The sequence below is a fragment of the Staurois parvus genome, unplaced genomic scaffold (genome assembly GCF_062004578.1).
Source record: "Staurois parvus isolate SC_StPar_1 unplaced genomic scaffold, SC_StPar_1.0 ptg000022l, whole genome shotgun sequence".
NCBI classification, from domain to species: Eukaryota; Metazoa; Chordata; class Amphibia; order Anura; family Ranidae; genus Staurois; species Staurois parvus.
In genome coordinates, this window is record NW_028317818.1 from 3,695,650 (window position 1) to 3,720,965 (window position 25,316).

Here is a 25,316-nt window from a genome sequence, read left to right on the forward strand (position 1 = left end):
TAGGTCAGCAATACAAGTGGTTAAACTTCAACTTCATAGGTAATTTCCATAATAATAATCCTTGTTATGTGACTCCATGCAGCAATGTATAAAATGCTCATTCACCAGATGCACATAGGTTGCGCGCATTGAACCAATATGACTCTGTAGGGGCCCCTTTAAATGGAACAGCCAGCCAGCCTGGAGCAAGGATCTCTCCACTCGACACCAGCTCCATATGCAGCCACGCTTCCTCTGGGGGTCTCTAAGATCAGTTAGCTCAGAGCCTTTTCGTAAATTTCAGAGACGAGGGATCTCTATTGTGGAAGTACAGTGATGGTGACCTCATGTTTCTTCAGCCGGGAATTGAGACTCTTTATGGGCCGCTCCTCTCCTCTAATCTCCCCCAGTCAGTGTCTCTCTCTCACACTTTTTGACTGTACTAATGGCACTGGGCAGGAAGGGGTTAACATGAAGGGCGATCAAATGGTTAACTGTGTGCTGGGTGTGTTTGCGTTTCACTGTAAGCATACTGCTTTATATGGCTGTGCCATGCAAAGCAGTGTGCACGAGTTGACAGGGCTGAGAACTGTTTTGTTTACAAACAGTTCTCCTCCCCGTTTGGATACCCTCAGCAATCACCGGGTGGCGGCAAGTAATCACCAGCTGGGAGCCGGTGTTTGACAGCTGCGGCCGTGAATGGCGGCATGGGTAGGGTGTGTGCGGGCCTACTACTCAGAACTGCAAAATCATGTATATATACCTGATTTTGCGCACCCATGCTGCCCTGTAGCAGTATTTCTGCTATAGGGCAGATGGGAAGCCGTTAAAATCCAACTTTTTAAAAGAAGTGTACTCATTTATGCTGAGCACTGTTTGTGTCACCTAGATTTCTTGCCTAAAAAGCCTTTGTGATTTACTGTATGTCTATTATGGAAAAAAACAAACTTTTATTTTCTTAGCTCTAAAGGTTTGGGTCCTGGTGCCCAGAAGCTACATAGAGCATTGGGTGAGATTATTATTATTATTATTATAATACAGGATTTATATAGTGCCAACAGTTTGCTCAGTGCTTTACAATGTAATGGGAGACAATACAGTTCAATACAAGAAGGATAGGCGAGCCCTGCTCCTCGGAGCTTACAATCTATGAGGAAGGGGCTAGTGGTACAAAAGTTAGTAACTGTAGCGGATGGACTGGTAGAAAGAGTAGAAGATTCCATTATTAGCTGATGGCAGGATAGGCTTCCCTGAAGAGAGAGGTTTTCAGAGATCGCCTAAAAGTGAGCAGAGTAGGCAATAGTCTGATAAATTGGGGCAGAGAATTCCAGAGGATGGGGGAAGCTCTGGAGAAGTCCTGGAGACGAGCATGGGAGGAGGAGACAAGGGAGCTAGAGAGCAGGAGGTCGTGTGAGGAGTGGAGAGTATGGTTTGGGTGATATTTGGAGACAAGATCAGTGATGTAATTTGGGGCAGAGTTATAAATGGCTTTATATGTTATTGTTAATGTTTTGAATTTTATGCGTTGGGAAATGGGAAGCCAGTGGAGGGATTGGCAGAGAGGGGTGGCTGATACAGAACGGTTAGTAAGGTGGATGAGTCTGGCAGCAGCATTCATGATGGACTGAAGAGGGGATAGCCTGCGGTGAGGTAGGCCAAAGAGGAGGGAGTTACAATAGTGAAGGCGAGAGATAACCAGGGAGTGAATAAGTTGCTTAGTGGTTTCCTAGGTTAAGAATGGCCATATCTTGGAAATGTTGCGGAGTTTGAAGTCTACAAGATTTAGACAGCGATTGGATTTAGGGCTGAAAAGACAGATGGGAGTCTAGGATTACACCTAGTACCCTGGCATGAGGGGAGGGACTGATGATTGTGTTATTGATCGTGATGGAGAAGTCAGGGGAGGGGGCACGGGCTGGGGGGAATACTAAGAGCTCAGTTTTGGAAAGATTGAGTTTGAGGAAGTGGAATGACATCCATGCCGATATGTCACTTAGTAGGCTAGTAATGCGAGAGGAGACTGAAGGAGTGAGGTGAGGGGTAGAAAGATAGATTTGTGTGTCATCAGCATAGAGATGGTACTTAAAGCCGTCGGAGATTATCAAGTGACCAAGGGAGGAGGTGTAGATGGAGAAGAGAAGGGGTCCAAGGACAGAACCATGAGGGACTCCTACAGAAAGAGGAAGTGGAGAGGAGGAGGCAGAGTTCTAGGTAACGCTGAAGGAGCGCTGCGAAAGGTAGTAGGAGAACCAGGAGAGAGCAGAGTCTCGGAGGCCAAGAGAGTAGAGTTTTTTTGAGGAGGGGAGGGGATGGTCAACGGTATCAAAAGCCGCAGAGAGGTCAAGTAGTAAGAGTACGGAGTAGTGGCCATTGGTTTTAGCTGTTAGTAGATCGTTAGTGAGTTTTAGTAGGGCAGTTTCAGTGGAGTGGAGTGAGCGAAAGCCAGACTGTAAAGGGTCAAGAAGCTTGTTGTCAGTGAGGTAGGAGCTCAGGCTATTGTAGACTAAGCATTCTAGGAGTTGAGGTAAATGGCAGCAGGGAGATGGGTCTTAAGTTGTTCAGATTGGTGGGATCCTGGGAGGGCTTTTTAAGTATGGGAGTGATCTGTGCATGCTTTAGAGGGGAGGGGAAGGCACCGTTTAGAGAGGGAGAGATTGAAGATGTGAGTGAAGGAGCATAGGATGGAAGAAGAGGGTGACTGTAGTAGTGTGACGGGACAGGATCCAGGGGGCACGTGGTGAGACAGGCTTCTGAGAAAACCTTAGTGACCTCTTCAGTAGTAGCAAGGTCAAAAGAGGAAAGTGTTGAGGGAGGTTTAGTATAAGGTATGCTAAGTGGGATGGATGTCTGTGCAGTGGCGATGCCCCTATGAATTGCATCAATCTTGTTTTTGAAATGATTTGCAATCTCGTGAGCAGTGAGTGAGCTACTGTTTGGAGGTGGAGAAAGTAGAGAGTTAAAAGTAGAGAAAAGACGACGAGGACTGGATGACAAGCTATTGATGAGAGTGACAAAGTAGGCTTGTTTGGCAGCATGGAGGGAGGAAGTGTATGTTAAGAATGCAGATTTATACAAGGTGAATGCTTGCTGAGATTTGGTTTTATCCCACAATCGCTCCAGCGCATGACTATGTCGCTTAAGATTTCTGGTGTCGTCAGTCTGCCACGGTTGTAATGGTCGGGGCCTGATGCTTCGTGTTGTTAGAGGAGCAAGTGAGTCTAATGTGGATGGAAATGAACTGTTGTAGACAGCAGTGGCCGGGTCAGGGCAGGACAGGGGAGAGATTCTGTCATAGAGTTGGTCAGTTGCAGAGTGGAAAGGAGCAGGGTTCAAGCTATGAAGGTTTCTGCGGGTAATTGTTTGCTGCTTGGAGGGATAGGTGTTTGAAGATGAGGACACTGTGAAGGTGATGAGATTATGATCAGAGAGAGGAAAGGGGGTGTTTGTGAGGTTGTAGGGAGTGCAAAGATGGGAGAAAATAAGGTCTAATGTATTCCCATCAGAGTGAGTGGAGGACTGTATACATTCTGCTAATGCAAAAGATGAGGTTATGTTGAGTTGGGATGTAGCCGGGTTGTTGACATTAATTGGGATGTTAAAATCTCCAAGAATGATAGTGGGTAGTTCAGAGGAGAGAAAGTAGGGTAGCCAGGCAGAGAAATCATCAAGAAAGCGGGACACCGGTCCAGGAGGCCGATAGATCACTGCAATCCTCAGAGAAATGGGAGAAAACAGCCGAATGCAGTGAGTCTCGAAAGAAGAGAAGGATAGAGAGGGAGGGTTAGGAAGGACTTGAAAAGTGCTCAGTGGGGATAGAAGCAAACCAACCCCCCCTCCTTTCTGACCACTGGGTCTGGGTGAGTGGGTCCAGGGGAGATGAAGCCTTTTTTTCCTAGGTCCACAACTTACCAGCTAGCCAGACCTTATTAACTGCCTCCCACCCGCCATATAAGGTAATGATGGGCACAAGGCAGTTCTCTCATTCTGGGAGGACGTCATACGACGTCTTACCACTCTAACTGCGTGTGTGCGGCTCCGGGAGTGTGCAGCGCGGTGATCGGTAGTGTGCTGTGTCCCTTGGACACAGCGGATCACTGATCAATGGAATGAGCCAAAGATGTCGGCTCAGGCATGTGATCAGCTGTGTTCAATCACAGCTGATCGCATGTAAATAGGGAAATGCCGGTTATCTGCATTTCTCTCCTCACGAGCTGTCACGCTGACCGCTCGAGAGGAGAGGAGAGCTGGTAATCTGCATTCCTCGGAGGGGACAGTGTGCCCTGATGATCAGTGCAGCCCCAGCAGTGCTACCTGTCAGTGCTCATCAATGCCACCTGCCAGTGCCCATCAGTGCCTCATCAATGCCACTTATCAGTGCCTACCAGTGCACATCAATGCCACATATCAGTGCCCATCTGAGCTGCCTTTCAGTGTCGCCTATCAGTGCCAGTCAGTGCCACCTATCAATGTCTATCATTGCCAGTCAGTGCCGCCTATCAGTGCCATATATGAGTGCTGCCTTTCAGTGCCTATCAATGATGCCTATCAGCGCCACCTACTAGTGCCTCCTCATCAGTGCCACCTATCAGTGCAGCCTATCAGTGCTCATCAGTGCAACCTCAGTAGCGCACATCAGTGGAGAAAAATCACTTATTTACAAAATTTTATAACAAAAACTAAGAAATTTTCAGTTGTTTTTGGTTTGCTTAGCAAAAAATAAAAAAAAACCCAGAGGTGATTAAATACCACCAAAAGAAAGCTCTATCTGTCTCAAAAAGTTTTTAAAAATTTCATATGGGTACAGTGTTGCATGACCGCGCAATTGTCATTCAAAGTGCGACAGCACTGAAAACTGGCCTGGGCAGGAAGGGGGTATAAGTGCCCTGTAGGCAAGTGGTTAATTAGTCTCAGATGGCTATAAGACTTTTTACAGTATGTGTGAGTTGACTGAGAGCTCTCTCTATCTATGCTATAAAAAGGCTGACTGCTAATATGAGTGCTAACAAAGGTACATGTGCTACCTGCTTGTTGGGAATTCTATTAGGACCACCCTGTTTCTCAGGAACTTCCAGCCTTTACCGGATTCTCCCATCCCTCCGGGAGTCCTGATCAACCAGCCGGTGCCTCCATCCCCCTGTACTTGCACGCAAAGGTGAACGCACGCGGCAGTCTCGCACGCATGCTAACAACGATTGTCCCACAAATGTGAGGTATCACCGCGAATGCAGTAATTCTAGCACCAGACCTCCTCTGTAAGTCTAAAGTGGTAATCTGTAAAAGCTTTTAAAGCATCATCTATGGAAAGTAAAATTTACGTTGTTTGTTGCACAGGCATGTGCAATTTTAAAGCATGACATATTTGGTATCTATTTACTCAGCTTAACATCTTTTATATTTTACAAAAATTGGATTATGTATTTTTTTTTGCATTAAAATTCAAAAAAGTTTTTTTTTTTTTTTCAAAAAAATTGCATTTGCAAAAACCGTGTGACAAAAAAAATGCACAACCCACCAATTTATAGGGCCTCTGCTTTAAAAATATGTTTGGGGGTTCTAAGAAATTTTCTAGCAAAAAATACTGATTGTTACATGTAAACAAAGTGAAAGAAAAGGCCTGATCTTCAAGTGGATATACAAAGCATCTATTTTTGCCAAATGGTCATAGAGGTATAGCCAATTTAACCGATACATGCTGATGCTGCTAAATTTGTCCCGAGAATATAGGCTGAAAGGGTTAAATATAAAATTATAAACATTTACATTTTTGCTAAAGTATAGGAACATAAATGTTAATAGATGTTTATTTTTCTCAAATTGTGCTTTATAGTACTTCCCAAAATCTACTATGCATATTGTAAAACTTGTATAAAATTAACTTGACTTTTATTAGATATTGCTGCTTATCCAGAAAGCATTAACATTTTAGAAGAAATATGTGGAGATGTGAGAACCCCTGACAAGCTCATTGATGGCATAAATAATACCAGTGATGGCAGACATGCCTGGCTCTCTCCAATTCTTCCAACCCTGGTATGTGTTACATTGTTGTATTGTTTAATTCATTGTGGCCATTCAGGTTTGACAGAGAGTGATGTTTAAAGCCCAATTAAACTTGTGACTTGAAATTGTCTAAATACATTCTAGGTGCATCAAAACAAAAGGCATTGAAAGTCTCATAGTTATTCTTTAAGACTTCAGTCACACTGGGGGTTTAACTTCGGTGCATGAGGCTCTGTTACTTAGGTGCTGCAGCAGTGTTGGACTTTTGCAAAGTGATAATCGCTTCCACACAGAGGGCAAGACTTCCTTTCTGCAGCATGCTGAAAGGTCACAGGCTTTTCTACTCAAGCTTGGCTGATTTTTAGACCTCATACACACTGGGTGTTTAGGACTGGTGCATGAGGCTTTGGCATTTAGGTTTGGGCAGAAGGCAGAAGTACTCTGTCCTGACTGCTGTCGGAATCCTGCAAAAGTCTATGAGAGGCTAACACTGCTGTGGCTGGAGGGGCAGGATGGTAGACTAAGCTGTACTAATATTTAGGAAAGGATGCATCTGGAAACAAAATGGCTACTCTGTTTGTCATTGCTTGGTATAGAGCCTGAGCAGCTGTGATCCCAGCTGCAAGAATGCACTTATTCTTGCCCCTGTATGCAGATAACTGTCTATGTGGAGCAGGCCTAAGTTTGTAGCTGCAGGTACCATAGAGTAATTAATTCTCAAAATTTATGAGAGATACAGTGAAATTCTTCAAGTTTGGCCTCTGCATGTTCTTTCCTACTTCCTTTGCACCTCCTTAGGTTTACATTAGTGATTAGAAGACTGGAAAGCTGCCACCTTACTGCTGGAAGTGGTGAGCTAAAAAAACTGAACTGATAAATATAAGCAAAAGTGCTTCTGCTGTGTATTCACGGTACCTGCAGCTATAGGGGTCAGTGAGGGGTTGTTTTAAAGCTAATTTAGTTCTTTTAAGAATGTGTAAATTACTTGGCCACAGTTCTGTTTTTTTTTTTTTCTGTGTGTGGTCATATTTTCAACCGCTTCCTGCCCGGACACGGCGGATGACAGATCAGTGTACGGGTCGCTGCCGGTACCATGTGATCGCTGCAACTGATCACAGCAGATAACATGACAATTGTACACAATGGATGGCATTTATTCATGCCATCCATTGAGTACTATTGTGTTGATCTCTGTGATTGGTCACAGTGATCACATGGTACAGACAGGGCCAATCACACAGCCCATTTGTACCGTGTGAATTGCTGTGGCCAATCACAGCTAACCACAAATAAAGTAAATACTGAATGAATCAATTTCATTTAGTAAAATGGTTGCTTATACCAGTGAAATTCACTGGCATAAGCAACCATAATGTGTAAAAAAAGAAAACAAAAATCCTGATCACTTCCCCAGAGTAGTACAATGTTACTATGATAACATCATATTGCTCTGATCACAGTGTATTAAAAAAAAATAGTAAAAAGAGAAAAAATAATAAAGAACACAAATTGAAAAAAAAATAAAAATAAAAATGTTTTTTGGTTTTTTACATACCAGCACCAGTCAGTGTCCCTGATCCCTGAAAAACTAGTTACAGTGGATATAAGAAGGCTACACACCCCTGGTAAAATGTCAGGTTTCTGTGATGTAAAAAAATTAGACAAAGATAAATCATTTCAGAACGTTTTCCACCTCTAATGTAACCTATAAACTGTACAACTCAGTTGAACAACAAACTGAAATCTTTTAGGTGGAGGGAAGTAAAAATTAAAAAACTAAAATAATCTGGTTACATAAATGTGTACACCATTAAACTAATACTTTGTTGAAGCACCTTTTGATTTGATTCCAGCACTCAGTCTTTTTAGGTTTGTGTCTATAAGCATGGCACATCTTGACTTGGCAAAATTTGCCTACTCTTCCTTGCAAAAAACACTCCAAAACTGTCAGATTGCAAGGGCATCTCCTGTGCACAGTCCTTTTCAGATCACCCCACAGATTTTTAATAGGATTCAGGTCTGGGCTCTGGCTGGGCCATTCCAAAAGTTTAATCTTCTTCTGGTTAAGCCATTCCTTTGATGATTTGGATGTCTGCTTTGGGTCGTTGTCATCCTGAAAGATGAAGTTCCTCTTCATATTCAGCTTTCTAGCAGAAGCCTGAAGGTTTTGTGCCAATATTGACTGGTATTTGGAACTGTTCATAATTCCCTCTACCTTGACTACAGCCCCAGTTCCAGCTGAAGAAAAACAGCCCCAAAGCATGATGCTGCCACCACCATGTTTCACTGTGGGTATGTTGTTCTTTTGGTGATGTGCAGTATTGTTTTTGCGCCAAACATATCTTTTGGAATTATGGCCAAAAAGTTCAACCTTGGTTTCATCAGATCATAACACATTTTCCCACATGCTTTTGGGAGACTTCAGATGTGTTTTTGCAAAATTTAGGCCAGATGTATGAAGAATACGGGAGATTGTTGCCACATGTACCACACAGCAAGTACTTACCCGATATTCCTGCAGCTCCTTTAATGTTGCTGTAGGCCTCTTGGCCGCCTCCCAGAACAGTTTTATTCTCGTCTTTTCATCAATTATAGAGGAATGTCCAGTTCTTGGTAATGTCACTGTTGTACCATGTTTTCTCCTCTTTGATGATGACTGTCTTCACTGTGTTCCATGGTATATCTAATGCCTTGGAAATTATTTTGTACCCTTCTCTTGACTGAAACCTTTTAACAATGAGATCCCTCTGATGCTTTGGAAGCTCTCTGCGGACCATGGCTTTTGCTGTAGGATGCGACTAAGAAAATGTCAGGAAAGATCTACTAGAACAGCTGAACTTTATTTGGGGTTAATCAGAGACACTTTAAATGATGACAGCTGTGTACTGACTTCTTTTTACCATGATTTTGAATGTTATTGCTTAGTTCTGAACACAGCTGCATCCCCAGTTATAAGAGGGTGTGTACACTTATGCAACCACATTATTTTAGTTTTTTATGTTTACCCCCCCAAAAAAAATTGAGTTGTACAGTTTATAGGTCACATTAAAGGTGGAAAAAGTTCTGAAATTATGTATCTTTGTCTCATTTTTTTACATCACAGGAACCTGACATTATAACGGGTGTGTAGACTTTGTATATCCACTGTATAGGATGGTGCTGTACTGCAATGGTGACAGTATGTTAAAAAAAAAAAAAGGGAAAAAACTACTTTTTTTTTTTTTTTTAATTTCTTCATTTTCCAAAAAAAGTGACAAATTACAACATCAAAAAACTCGCCATGCCCCTTCCTAAATAACAGGTTATTTAGGGGAAATTTGTACTGTCCTGGCCTTTTCGGGCCTCAAGAAATGAGACCGTCAGTTTTCAGATATACACCCCTCAACAAAATTAAAGGAACACTTTGAAAACACATCAGATATCAATGGGGAAAAATATTATGCTGGATATCTATACTGATATGGACTGGGTAATGTGTTAGGAATGTACGGATACCCCATCGTTTGATGAAAATGATCAACCTACAGAGGACTGAATCTAAAGACACCCCTAAGGAGGGCGCATGCGCGGCCGGCTCGGAGATGGACGCGCTATAGCTGCTGCTCCGTCTACCCGCCAGCATTGAAGCGGCACACTACGGCCCCAGGGATAAATAACCATACACAGCTGATCACGGAGGGTGCCCGCAGCCCACTAGACATGCCCCGCAGGAAAAAAAGCCCGGGGCAACCAGGGAAACTGACCAATTTCTTCCCGGCCGTTCAGCCGGGAATCCAAGATGGCGGCCGCCATGCAGAGATGCCGGGAGTCAGCAGCAGCCAGGAGGGGGACTACAACTCCCAGCCTGTGGATCCCAGGCTGCAGCACCAACTCTATCCAGGGGATCTGGGTGAGTTGTCTCCCCCACTGTCTCCCACGTCCTGCAGCCCTGTAAAATCGAAGCCGCGGCTCGATAGAGACCCCGAGGACACATGCCAGGCCCTAAACTTTATACCTCAATCTCAACTTCCCAATCTGCCTGACTTAGACGCATTCCCAGCTTCTGACCAACCGCTAACCGAAATATGTATGAAAAATATGCTGACACTATTGCGCCAAACATTGCATAATGATATTTCCGCACCACTGTCCCAAATTACTACTCTGGTCCAAAGACAGGAACGCAGGATCCGCCATGTTGAAACCAACATAGCGGATATAGTGGAAGCGCACAATGATTTGATTGATGCTCATGCGGATCACACATCAGACATCGAACAAATCAACCTCAAATTGGCCGATATGGAGGATCGATCACGCCGTAATAACATCAAATTTAGAGGAATTCCCGAAACGGTGTCTAACGAAGCATTACTACCATATCTACATCACTTCTTTAAGCTGCTTATCCCCACACTCTCTGAGGTAGAGGCCATAATCGATCGAGCACATCGACTACCTAAGCCCTCATTCTTGTCCGCAACCATTCCTAGAGACGTGCTTGTCCGAATCCACTTCTACCATATTAAGGAGAGAATTATGATGGCGGCCAGGAATCCACCTCCACTACCATCCTCACACGCAACTTTGCGTCTTTATGCGGATCTATCTAAAGCCACGCTTGCCAACAGAAAAAAAATGATAACAATCACGAAAGCGCTTAGAAATCATAATATGGCCTATCAATGGGGATTCCCCACTAAAATAATAGTGCGTCATCAAGGCAGAATCTATACTATTAAAAATATGGAGGCCGGTCTGGACTTCCTTAAGGCCTGGAGCATTTTGCCTGCGGACCCACAGAAGAACAACCCTGGTTCTGTACAAAACATGGAAGCAACCTGACGGGCTGGGCGGCACTAGCCGTGGTTTTATTTTCTTTCCTCTTTCCCTAGAGGCGTTCTCTGAACTCTCATATTGCTGGCGTTCGGCCTGAACCCAATGACTTGTAATTCCACAGTTGTGTTTAGATATGACACTATCGAGGGTCATATCCTGTTTGATTCCCCCACCTTTGATGTAGTATCCCTGACTACACCGTTTACTTGCTTTATGTGCAAGTTTTTTTTTAGTGTTACTTTCCCCTTTTCACACACCCCTTCCAATGGCACCAACAAATGTTCATTTTTGACGAATAATTTCTTCCCCGTGACCATGACCACCAATAGAATAAAAAACACCACGAATATGTCTGTACTCCGAGACCCCATTTACAAATGATTGTCATCAAATCTTTTAATGTGCGAGGCCTCAACTCCCCTTTCAAGAGATCAATGCTAGCAAGAGAAGTCCGGAAGTCTCAAACAGATTTACTCTTCATACAGGAATCACACTTTGCCACGGATAAAATTCCTAAGCTGTATCTACCTCGCTTTTCTCAACTATTTATGGCAACGAACGGGAAAAAAAAGAATGGAGTTATTATCGCGGTTAACGATGCCCTTTCTTTCAAACTTACCTCTACTGTAATTGACCCGCAAGGTCGTTATATTATTATGGTATGCCAAATTAATGAAATTTTACACACCTTGGTGAACGTTTATGGCCCTAACAGCAAACAACTTAAATTTCATCGGAAACTCCAGAATCTCATCTCCCAACATCAGCAAGGTAGACTTATTATTGGCGGAGACTTTAATGTTCTCAGTGACTCACTCCTAGACTCTTCTTCTAATAAAAAACCCAGCAACCTCAACTTTAACCGTTTTCTGCACGACCATGACTTATATGACATCTGGAGATGCCAACATGGTGCGGAAAGAGACTATACCTACTTTTCACCGCCACATCTGTCATACTCTAGAATTGATATGTTCATCACGGACAAATGGACCCTACAACACGTGAGGTCCTCTCACATTGGTACTATAACCTGGTCAGACCATGCACCGATCACCGTATCCTTGGAGGACACCCAGCGGTCGGCGATCCCACCTATTTGGAGACTCAACTCTACAATTTTGAATACACCAGAAAACCAGAAATCCATATTAGAAGCACATGACCTTTTTTTTTAAACTAACGTTACTCCGGAAATTTCTATTACCACACTTTGGTTAACATATAAGGCTTATATGAGAGGTATCCTCATTCAATTAACTTCTCGCGTTAAAAAACAGCGGTCTCGCCAAATTGACCTACTCCTTGCTTCTATTCGTAGAAACGAGGATATTAATAAACACCCAAACGCTACCACAACCGCGGCTTTAAACCAAGATAGGGACAAACTCCGCACTGCTCTCTTACACGACTATGATACAAACCTCCAAAAAACGAAATCCCAATACTATGCACTCGGTAATAAAACGAACTCTCTTCTTGCCAAAACTATTAAACAGAAACGTATTAAAAACAAAATAGCTACAATTCAACATCCTATTTCTAGTGTTCCTCTATCTAACCCACAAGATATAGCGAATGCGTTTGCGTGCTATTATCAATCATTATATAACATAAAAGATGACCCTGATACGACTCAACCAACCCGTCGATCGAGACTTTCCTAAGCCATACTAAACTTCCCCAACTTACGTCCACCCAATTAGCCTCCCTCTCTGTGCCGATCTCGCCTGAAGAGATTGAGAAAACCATAAACAAACTTCCCATGCACAAATCTCCGGGTAACGACGGCTTTACCAATGAATTTTATAAAACGTTTGCCCCTAATCTTAAATCACACCTATCTGACCTCTATAACCACGTTGCTTCTAAAGGAGAATTCCATCCTGACCTGCTACAATCAATAATCTCTACTATCCCAAAACCGGGTAAAGACCCCCAATTAGTCCAAAACTATAGACCAATTTCACTACTTAATACGGATCTGAAAATATATGCCAAGATATTAGCTCAACGACTCCTCCCGTTCCTCCCGACGCTAATCAAATCTGATCAGGTGGGATTTGTGTCAGGTAGACAGGCCCCTGATGCAACTCGTCGACTTATATCACTATTACACCTTCTTGAATCAGACAAACAACCCTCAATTCTCCTTTCACTAGACGCAGAAAAAGCGTTCGACCGCATACACTGGCGTTTTATGTCACTTACACTTCAAAAACTAGGAATTACGGATTGGATGCTGTCAGCAATCCTATCCCTCTATTCTAAACCTTCGGCCAGAGTCCTCACTAATGGCACACTTTCGCAACCATTTCAAATATCCAATGGTACTAGACAAGGCTGTCCTCTCTCCCCCATAATTTTTGCCTTACTCATCGAACCACTGGCATCCAACCTTAGGAACGATCCCAATTTTTCGGGGATTAAACTTTTTCAGCAAGAACATAAAATCAGCCTTTTTGCAGACGATATTATTCTAATGATCACAAATCCGTACAAATCTCTTATTTCAATACGCTCACACATACAAAACTATGCAGACGTATCATATTACAAGCTTAATGAAACCAAATCTTTAATTTTAAACCTTCATACCCCGATACCAACCCAAACTTTCCTTGAAAAACAATTCCCCTTTAAATGGGAAAAACACAGTATCCCATACTTGGGGATCAAACTTACCTCCACAACTAACCAACTCTATGCAGCAAACCTTAAACCACTAATAGATACCATACCACAAGAACTTAGAAGTTTGCGTACAACCACATTATCAATGTTAGGTAGAGTAGCTGCTATTAAAATGTGTATATTGCCGAAGATATATATCTTCCGCACATTGCCAGTCCCTATACCTTCCTCCTTCTTCTCTACAATGCAAAAAATTCTGAATAAATTCTTATGGAATGCTAAACGGCCCAGATGCTCTACCAACCTTCTGATTCGACCGCCCTCCAGAGGGGGAGCTGGTCTCCCGCATTTAAAATCCTACTATCAGGCGGTTCTACTAGACCAGCTCTTCTACTGGTGGCACCCTACTCAGGAAAAAATTTGGACTATTATGGAACCCTCCAGATATCCGCAAGGTACCTTAACAGATTTGCTTTTCGTACCTCCCACAACACAGATTGGACATTCACTCACACATCCATGTATCCAAGCCTCATTAACAGCTTGGCATGAGTTCTTGACATGTACTCAAGCGCAGAAAACTAACTTACCAATCTGACTCCCATATCCACTCTACAATTTCTATCCCCACATTTGAATCTAAACTCTTGGAAAGAGCTGGGTATTTATCATATCCAAGATATTTACAACAAACAGAAACCAGAGTCATTCCAGACACTTCAGGAAAAATTCCATCTTCCCGATACGGAACACTTCACTTTTAGGAGAGTATCCCATTTGCTTCATAAAACAAATATCCCTATTAAGATAGACCTCCCAACTACTGCACATCATTTCCTCCACAAGACTAATTACCCAAAGAAAGGGATCTCTACCTTTTATTTATTACTAACTGAAACGCATTTCACAACCCATACATCATCCCTTACTAATTGGGAAAGGAACCTTCTTCTCCCAACAACCCCACAGTCATGGCAAATGACGTTTACCACTACATACAAAGCTTCAAAATGTAGCTCCCATTGGGAATCATATCTAAAAATTCTCCACCAATGCTACTTGACTCCTGCCAAATTATCCATATATTATCCGCAACTACCAAAAACATGCTGGAGACACTGTGGTGAAACTGGTTTGCTTTTTCACGTACTATGGTCCTGCAAATCCCTCAAATCATATTGGAACAAAGTGTTCCAACTGATATCCTCAGTTACAGACTCCCACATAACTATTAACCCAGGACTAGCCCTTCTACATCTAAAGATAGAACAATTTCCTGTACGCTCACGCACCATTATCATACACATTCTGGCAGCAGCTAAGACTAACATTATGAGACTATGGCGCTCTACCTCCCCGCCTTTATTAACCCGTCTAGTTGCTGACCTCAACTTACAATGTGAGATGGAAAGAAGAGCGACCTTACGAAACTCCTCATATCATAAATTCACACTGCATTGGTCTCGATGGCTGAAACATCCCAATTGCTCAATTATCTGATTACGAACCTTAATCTTCTGAGATGTAATATTCGCAGAACATTGGTGCCTTTCCTTCCCCCTCCCCCTCCCACTCTTTTCTATACCTGTTGTTACCCTATAGTTGATTCCCTCATGTTCTTGTACTCATTATGCTGGTTCACATTCAAATGAGAATACCTCTCCTATAAACATGATCTTGATAAACGAACTCCCAGCCGGATGGTGGGGTTGTCCTACCTCATTTGTAATGCATTTTCTGTTGTTTCGCTTCTGTGAACCATGCACTTGACTGTATCTACATATTAACCTGTTTGTTCAAAAATTTTAAATTTTCAATAAAAACTATTTGAAAATAAAGACACCCCTAAAATCAAAGTGAAAAAATTATGTAGCTGGCTAGTCCATTTTTCTGAAATTTCATTGCAGCAACTCAAAATGGTACTCAGTATATTGTATGGCCCCCACGTGCTTGTATGCATGCCTGACAACATTGGGGCATGCTCCTAATGAGACGACGGATGGTATCCTGAGGTGTTTCCTTCCAGATCTGGACTAGGGCATCACTGAGCTCTTGGATAATTAGAGGTGCAACCTGATGGACCGAAACATGATATCCCAGAGGTGTTCTATTGGATTTAGTTCAGGCGAGCGTGGAGGCCATTCAATGGTATCAAATCCTTCATCCTCCAGGAACTGCCTGCATACACTCGCCACATGAGGCCGGGTATTGCTGTACACCAGGAGGAACCCAGGACCCACTGCACCAGTGTAGGGTCTGACAATAGGTCCAAGGATTTCATCCCGATACCTAAGGGCAGTAAGAGTGCCATTGTCTGTCCTGTAGAGGTCTGTGCATCCCTCCATGGATATGCCTTCCCAAACCATCATTGACCCACCACAAAAACGGTCATGCTGAATGATGTTAGAGGCAGCATAACGGTCTCCACGGCTTCTCCAGACCCTTTCACATCTGCCGCATGTGCTCAGGGTGAACCTGCTCTCATCTGTGAAAAGCACAGGGCACCAGTAGCGGACCTACCAATTCTGGAGTTCAATGGCAAATGCCCATCGAGCTCTATGGTGCTGGGCAGTGAGCACAGGGCCCACTAGAGGACGTCAGGCCCTCAGACCACCCTCATGAAGTCTGTTTCTGATTGTTTGGCCAGAAACATTTACACCAGTGGCCTGCTGGAGGTCATTTTGTAGGGCTCTGGCAGTGCTCATCCTCTTTCTTCTTGCGCAAAGGAGCATATACCAGTCCTGCTGATGGGTTAAGGACCTTATAGCCTTGTCCAGCTCTCCTAGAGTAACTGCCTGTCTCCTGGAATCTCCTCCATTTTCTTGAGACTCTGCTGGGAGACAAACAAACCTTCTGGCAATGGCACGTATTGCTATGCCATCCTGGGGGAGGTGGACTGTCTGTGCAACCTCTGTAGGGTCCAGGTATCGCCTCATGCAACCGGTAGTGACACTGACCCTAGCCAAGTACAAAACTAGTGAAAAACAGTCAGAAAACATGAGTAGGGAAAAAAATTTAATTGGCCTCCACCTGTAAAACCTTGTTTCGGGGGTCCTGTCAGTGTTGCCCAGGCGGACCTGTTGCTAATTTCATTAACACCAAAGCAGCTGAAACTGATTTAAAACGTGTATTAAAAGAGGTATAGACTCCAGAGAGAGATATCATATTACCCCTGTACAAATCATTAGTAATACCTCATCTGGAATATGCAGTTCAATTTTAGGCACCAATTCACAAAAAGAACATTGGGGAACTGGAGAAAGTTGGTTCTGGCCAGCTCAGTGGATTGCTTTAAAAAAGGCCTGGATTCTTTCTTAGATACACAGAATATAACTGGATACTAACATTTATAGGCAAAGGCAAGTGCCTCTCAGGGGGCCAGGAAGGATTTTTTTCCCCTGCAGGAGCAATTTGGATCATGCTTTGCTCTTTGCTGGGGGGGGGGGGGGTTGCCTTCCTCTGGATCAGCTGAGTGTAGGACTATAACTTTTTTTTTTTTTTAAAGGTTGAACTGGATGGACTTTTGTCTTTTTTCAGCCAAACTAATTCTGTACCTATGTAACCACTCTGCTACTTACCTGACCAGATCAATATCCCAGGAGTTTAGCTGACTTGATGCTATACTCTAATTAAAAAGTGTTCCTTTAATATTTTTGAGCAGTGTAAATACCATAGTTTGTGGACTGTATAATTTTCCTACATATTAGATAATAAACAGTGATTTCAGTTATTTTCACCAAAGAAATGTGGCAGATTACAGTTTGCCCTAAATTTAATAAGAAAAATTATTTTTCTTTATGGTACATCATGGGACACAGAGCAGGCTATTCATAACTGTGGGTTATATGCCACCTATAGGTGAGTGGCCAACCTAGCAGAGAGGATGTTCTCTCCTATATAACCCCTTCTGCACAGGAAGTACTTTTTTTGCCACAGTCTTTCAGGTGGTTGGTCACTGAAGTGTTGCATGTGCTCTTGAAGCATACTTGAAGTTCCAGAACGGTTCCCTTAGGGAATCATGGACTTTAATCAGATCCATTTGGAAAACTGATAGCCAGAAATGGATGGTACCCGAGCCTCGCTGGATAACGAGAAGAGTCCTCGGGGTTTTGCCTGTAATGCAGTCTTACGGTGCTGGACCCTGCATAATGGAACCCTGTGCAGTATAATACTGACAAAAGCGCTTTCCGATGGGGTACTGTACAGGTCCAATGTAGTGGCCCCACATTATGTGGACCGAGTCCTTGAAGGTCTGCATGACAGAGCCCGCCGTGATGGGTGAAGGTTGGACTCCTGTTATGATTCAGGGTTCTGCGGTGGGAATGGTAAGTTTACATTTGCAGTATTTCTTTGAAAAATCTGACTGTTTGGCCATTCTCCCGATGGCCACTGGGGGGCAGTGTGCTGTTTGGTCTTGGCAGGAAATGCTCAACCTTCCTAATGTCGCAACCCTTTAATACAGTTCCTCATGTTGTGGTGACCCCCCCAAACATAAAATTATTTTCGTTGCTACTTCATAACTGTAATTTTGCAGTGGGGGGAGGAATCGTGCCCCATCGCTGGCGTCAGTGGGGGGGGGAATCGTGCCCCATCGCTGGCGTCAGTGGGGGGAGGAATCGTGCCCCATCGCTGGCGTCAGTGGGGGGAGGAATCGTGCCCCATCGCTGGCGTCAGTGGGGGGAGGAATCGTGCCCCATCGCTGGCGTCAGTGGGGGGAGGAATCGTGCCCCATCGCTGGCGTCAGTGGGGGGAGGAATCGTGCCCCATCGCTGACGTCAGTGGGGGGAGGAATCGTACCCCATCGCTGGCGTCAGTGGGGGGAGGAATCGTGCCCCATCGCTGGCGTCAGTGGGGGGAGGAATCGTGCCCCATCGCTGGCGTCAGTGGGGGGAGGAATCGTGCCCCATCCTTGGCGTCAGTGGGGGGAGGAATCGTGCCCCATCCTTGGCGTCAGTGGGGGGAATAGTGCCCCATCGTTGGTGTCAGTGGGGGGAATAGTGCCCCATCGTTGGTGTCAGTGGGAGGAATAGTATCCCATCATTGGTGTCAGTGGGGGAAGGAATAGTGCCCCATCATTGGTGTCAGTGGGGGAAGGAATAGTGCCCCATCATTGGTGTCAGTGGGAGGAATAGTGTCCTATCGTTGGAGTCAGTGGGGGGAGGAATAGTGCCCCATCGTTGGTGTCAGTGGGAGGAATAGTGCCCCATCATTGGTGTCAGTGGGAGGAATAGTGTCCCAACATTGGTGTCAGTGGGAGGAATAGTGTCCCATCATTGGAGTCAGTGGGGGGAGGAATAGTGCCCCATCGTTGTTGTCAGTGGGAGGAATAGTGCCCCATCATTGGTATTAGTGACACCAATGATGGGGCACTATTCCTCCCACTGACACCAATGATACTTACCTTGCTGACCCCTCGCTCCCTCCCTCTCCCATGGTACAGACAGTTACCGGTCAGCTGTCTTCCTTCTTCGGCCGCTCTCCTCCTCTTCACTTTCTCGATCTTCACGGTGCCGCTCGGCTCCTCCTCTCCAAGCTTCACCTCCTCGCCAGTGATTGGCCGCCTGTGTGCCTCTCCTGAGCTACAGTTCCGGCGGCCAATCACGGGCGAGGATTGATCCCGGGGGTGTGTACAGATGACAGGGGCAGCATGTCATCCCGCCCACACCTGGAGACGGATAGATGAGCGGTGTCTCGGTTCCTAAGACCATCGGAAATATGTGTTTTCCGATGGTCTTAGGAGACCCCTGTGAAAGGGTCGTTCGACCCCCAGGTTGAGAACCGCTGCTCTAAGGAGTATTGGGTTGCAGTTTCTCCTCCAGCCACTAGAGGTCATGGGGCCACTCTCTATAGCCTACACTTGTGCAGTGGAGGTAAGAAGTAGATAGGTGGCTTTTTTTGCTTGTGTTTGTAGTCCCATGTGGCTGGCGGCTTGTGAGGCTCCTGAGAGGTAGCAGAGACATGGAGCAGTCTATGGCTGGATGATGGTGTGTGAGTATTTCCTTGCGGAGTTGATGTCCTAACCAGACAGGACATGATTTTAAACTGCATTAGCCTGCATAATCCTGGGGGGCTTGTACAACTGTTTCTTGATACACCCTTGCAGGGGTATTGATGCATTTAAAGGAGTTGAGTCTCCAGAGGAGTTTGGATTTGATCTGCAGGAGCTTACATTTAAGCTGCACTCCAGCTGAGTTTGATACATGTGTTTGCCTAGTATGGAACAAATTGCAGTTAATTTTGACACAGTTCTTTGAAACAATACGCTTCTAGAAAGCGGGACAGTTGCAGCATTGTATTACATTATTGCATGCATACCGCCATTTTTTTTTAACTGTATATTCCATAAACTGTATTTGTACATGCATACTTAATGCAAAAACTGTATTTGGACATGCATACTTAATGCATAAATTACATTTGTACATATGCATAAACTCCGTTTGTACATGCATGCTTAATGCATAAACTACATTTAAACATGCATACTTAATGCATGGGCTGATTTTTGTACATACATACTTAATACATAAACGGCATTTGTATGTGACTATTTAATGCAAAGGCTGCATTCATGCATGCATACTTAATTCAAAAGTTGCAGTCATACATGCATACTTGATGCTTAAAGCTGCATATGTACATGCATACTTGATGCTTAAATTGCATACATACATGCATACTTAATACATAAACTGCAACATACCTAATTCATAAATTGCGTACATATATGCATACATAATGCATAAACCGTGTACATACATGCATACCTAATGCATAAACTGTACGTACATGCATACTTAATGTATAAACTACGTACGTACGTACGTACGTACATACATACATACGTAATGCATAAAATGCATTCATACATGTATACCAAATGCATACCTAATGCATAAACTGCATTCAGACATACAAACTTGATCCATAAACTTGTTACATACATGCATACATACGCTGCATACGTACTTGCATACTTAAATGCATACTTGCATGAATTGCATACTTGCATAAACTGCATATTTGTACTTGCTTAAGATTGCATACTTACATGCATACTTGTGTGAACTATGTATTGTATAATTGGCATACTTACATACCTGTGGACCTTAATGTTCCTTGCTTAGGGAGTAGTTGGTTCCAAGTTTAAAGTGAAATATAAGAAGCAAAGAGATATCCTTCAATAAGTCTCTGCATGAGGAAACGACATCTACGTTGAAGCGGTTTCCTGCATGCAGTTCCACTCCAGGTCTTTGTAGAGGAACATTCTATCATCAAGATCCCAACAGTAGATGCTGTAGGGCTTTGTTCCCAGGGTATTGCAGTCCAAATTGGTGGTTATTTGTTCAGAATCTGGAGAAGGGGTCATTTTCCTTCCAGTGATATGGAAAAAAAGTATCCAGTGGTGCCAGGCTCTCTGGTTGGAGGGCTGGTTTAAAGGTGTTTGCAGTCAGGGAACTTTGTCTCTACAGGAAGGAATACTTCCCATCAACATCTTGGAATTTCGGGCAGTATGCCTTACTCTGGATTATTGGATGAACAAGTTGCACAGGTTTGTGGTCAGGCTTCTGTCTGACAGTGTCACGGCAGTGGCATATATTAACCACCAGGGCAGCACCAGGAGTCATGCAGTTGAGGCAAAGCTGAACCACATTCTGTCTGGGACAGAACAGCATGTGTTGTCTCTGTTGGCAGTTCATATTCCAGGTATAGAGAACTGTTAGTGGTTTTCATTCCCCGGCTTCAGCAGTTGATACCAGGAGAGTGGTCCCTGCAACCCAAGATGTACTTGGCAATCTGCCAGCATTGGGAAAATCTGGATGGGGATCTACTGACTACCAGGTTCTACAATAAGTTAGGTTGTGTCCAGGATGGGAGCCCCATTGGCATTAGAGGTAACACCTTAGGGACCAAGTCCCTCTAGGCTTTCTTTCCCTGATTTGACTATTGCCATGTCCTTTGCTCAGGATCCAGGAGGAGGTAACACTAATAATAGCAGCCTAGCCCAGGAGATTCTGCTAGTCCTGTTGGCCCGGAAGGTTTTATTTCTAGGGGCAATCACTTCTGCAAGAAGGGTGTCGGAGCTGTCAGCTCTTTCTCATAAAGAACCTTTTCTGATTTTACATCAGGTTAAGGTGGTGTTGTGACATCAGCTGTCTTTTTTTTTTTACCAAAGGTGGTTTCTAGCTTTTATCTCAATCTGGACATTTTTCTGCCTTCCTCCTTTTTTGGGCAAAGTCAGCAAGAGAGAGATCCTTGCATACCTTGGATATGGTACGCGCTATAAAGGTCTTCCAGAAATTGACTGCACAGGTCAGAAATTCGGATGCTCTTTTTGAACTGCTGGATGGGTCCAGGAGGGGGCAGGCGTCATCCAAGGCAATTATTTCACATTGGATCCGCCAGTTGATCATTCAAGCCTTTTGGAAAAGAACACACTCTTGGGTGATTCACCATCAGGTGTCAGTTGCTCAGATTTGCAAGACCGCTACATGGGCTTCAGTTCACACGTTCTACCAGGTGGATGTGAGAGCCACAGAGGACTCTGCCTTTGGCCACAGCGTCTAGCAAACAGCTGAATAGGTCTTGTGGGATTGTTGGCAGTGGTTATCATGGTGTCACCCTCCCCTGAATAGCCTGCTTTGTGTCCCGTGATGTATAACGAAAATTGGATTTTTTTCTTCATACTTACCTGTAAAATCCATTTCTTGAAGTACATTTCGGGACACAGAGGTCCCTCCCTTCTTTCTGGAATTCATTGCTTGCTACAAAAACTGAAGTAATTCCTGTGTAGGAGGGATTATATAGGGGAGGACTTCCTCTTGGTTGGCCAGTGTCCATTCACATATAGGTGGCATATAACTCACATAGTCATGAATAGCCTGCTCTGTGTTCCGTGATGTACTCCAAGAAATAGATTTTACAGGTAAGTATGCAGAAAAAAATCCAATTATTTGCAATATTTTGTAACCCAAAAATAAAACAAAAAACATATTTTTCTTTGTTTCTGTATTTTTTTGTTTATTTAGGAAAGAATAAAAAAACTGTGGTGATTAAATACCACCAAAAGAAAGCTCTATTTGTGTTAAAAAAAATTATACAAATTTAATATGGGTGCATTGCTGCATGAGCACACAATTGTTATTCAGTCTGAGCGCTGAAAGCTGAAAATTGGCCTGGGCAGGAGGGGGTGAAAGTGCCTGGTATTGAAGTGGTTTTATGCATATTGTTCATATCAACTGTGCTCCTTTTTTTTCACTGTGTATAAAATGATTCTAGCTAGGCTTACATGTAATAACTATTTAGGCCAGTTACCCACTGGCATGTTCTTCAAAAGTAGAATATAAAAATATTCTGCAGCTAGAATTCTCACATATGGGGTACATATAGTTATATAATACACCTACAGACCTATCTAATAAGAAAAAGGTCAACAAGAAGAACATTTCACATTATCCGTAATCATGTGTTAAACTGATCACACTTAGGTAAATCCAAAGATTTGTTTGGTATGAATTTGCTATAGTATGCTGCCTATTTATTGCACTGTTAAAGTGGAGCTCCACCCCCGCTCCCCATTAAGGATTGGCACATTTGAGGAGCGGGTACCCGAATTTGAAAGGTATCTGCTCCCACTTCCTCTGCGATCGCCTAGGCGACAGCATGAGGAGAGCCGATAAGTGGCATTCCTCAGAGGGACGTCTACACTGGTGATCAGGGCACTGATGATCAGTGCCACCTGTCAGTGCCTATCAATGCCACATACCAATGCCCATCAGTGCACTTTAATGCCACATATCTGTGCCTACCAGTGCCCATCAGAGCTGCCTTTCAGTGCCAACTATCAGTGCCAGTCAGTGTCGCCTAGCCATTCCAGTCAGTGCCACCTATCAGTGCCATATGAGTTCTGCCTTTTAGTGCCCACCAAGTGATACCTGTCAGTGGCCTTCACTGCTACCTCATTAGCGCACATCAGCGAAGGAGAAAATTACTTATTTACAAAATTTAATAACATGGCGCTGAAAGCTGAAAATTGGCCTGGGCAGGAAGGTAGGCAAGTGGTAAATAGCAATAGAGCTAGTTAATAACAGGAAAGTGATATGCATTTGCCATGTTGCATCTTTTTAATTGCAAACGCTTATTTTTTGATAGGTTAATCGCATTTATGTTGTTTTTGATCAACCAACAAAAGTGTCACTGATCAAACTATGGAATTATGCTAAAACCCCACAAAGAGGAGTAAAAGAGTTTGGTGTAAGTATAAATAATAATTTCTGTTGCAATCACTATAATTTAGTTATTAGATAAACTTTCTGATTTACTGGTTTAATTACAAAACTAGCGTGGTATTATAACGACTAACTTATAACATTTAGGCTGGCCATATATTATTCTTTTTTCTCTGTCCAACCAGCGGGTTGAATGAAAAGAAATGAGCCGCTTCCCCCATTCACACACTTGATGTGGATGGGGGAATCACTCCCGTTGAGCCTTTGTATTCTGACAGTGGGGAGCCTTCCACACCTTCAGAATACAGTGATCAGTGTTGTCAGCTATAGCCTTTTTTTCAAACAAACTTTATTTGAAGTGCACAAACTTTACACTTAATTACACTGTTCAGCAGTGACATGCAATCCTGTACAGTGTCCTGAGATAAAATGCAGCATTTCTGCATTTTTTCTCAGATCACTGCAGCGTGTGTGGGTACATGTTCCCTTATCCACACTGTATGCATATGGCGAGCCACATGGATGTCAAATTGGGAGCAGTGGCTGTGTCTGTGCAGCTGCTGTGTGCCAACTGACATGAATGGGACTGCCTCCACGGAGATGCATGCAACACCTGTGCATTCCCATGCACGTGTGGTAAGACATAGTCCTTGCACAGGTATATGCTTAGGTATGCCTGTGTGAAGAAGGCCTAGCCGTAATGTTTATGCATACTGTACATACATATACAAACATGCATATAAACATACGTATGCACATGCATTCATACACTTATTGTACATGCATGTACATACATATGCACCCATGCACACATGAACTCAAATACATACACACAAACTCACTGGCTGATGCCACGTTTGGAACCCTCACTGCCGAGTATGATGTTTTTGTACACAATACTGCATGGAATGGAGGCGGTCTGGACTCAGGAATCGGCTTTCTCTGTGCATGGCTCTGCCCCTTACTACCCGCTACTTCTGCTCTGAAGTTCAGCACTTAAAGCCAGTTAGCTGTTGAGAGAAGCCGTACTAGAATACAACAAAAAAAAAAGCGGCTGCCTTGTTGCACTTTTGAATAGGCCTATAGTGGCAAAGCCTGAGGGAGCTCAGGTGGTGCAGAACATTACTCCTCTCCACTGGATTAGGGTCAGAATGCGGGGCGGTCCCAGAGAAAACGGGACTGTTGGAAGGTATGCATAACCTGTTGTCACAGGTATAAATCAAAATAATTACAACTCTAAAACCTGAAAACTGCATTCAAATAGTGACTAAAGAGACTGGTCAGCCCCCTGGTGAAAAGTTGACTTTAAGAAGACATCGGTAATCTAAACAGAACCAAAGCTCTCCCCAGAGTGTCGCATCCACAACCTTCAGGGCAAGACATGAGGCCCATATTCACCAATCTACCAGCTCACTAGGATGTTTGTAAAAGCTGGTGTTGAGACAGGAACATATGAGGACACCAGTAATCATCACTGGAGATGAGCAGTTTACAAGGTGCCTGTATTTACATCTCCTATAGACTAGGTGGCTGAAAAGCTGCCCAGAAAATGACATTTTCTGACAGTAAAGGAATAACAAAGCACAGCTGATTTTTTTAAATTGATTGTAAAGGATATATTTTTTTTATTATTTTTAAGAAAAACGATAGTTTATA

The 25,316-nt window shown here is 43.6% G+C and overlaps 1 protein-coding gene across 1 annotated transcript in view; it reads left to right on the top strand.

The window, feature by feature from the left end:
* Window positions 1-25,316, top strand: part of KATNIP (katanin interacting protein) — a 179,715-nt gene that overhangs the window by 139,922 nt on the left and 14,477 nt on the right. Inside the window, exons 22-23 of the mRNA XM_089691998.1 lie at window positions 5,870-6,009; window positions 23,584-23,685. Coding sequence (XP_089548124.1) covers window positions 5,870-6,009; window positions 23,584-23,685 — 242 coding nt within the window. The remainder of the gene's footprint in view (window positions 1-5,869; window positions 6,010-23,583; window positions 23,686-25,316) is intronic.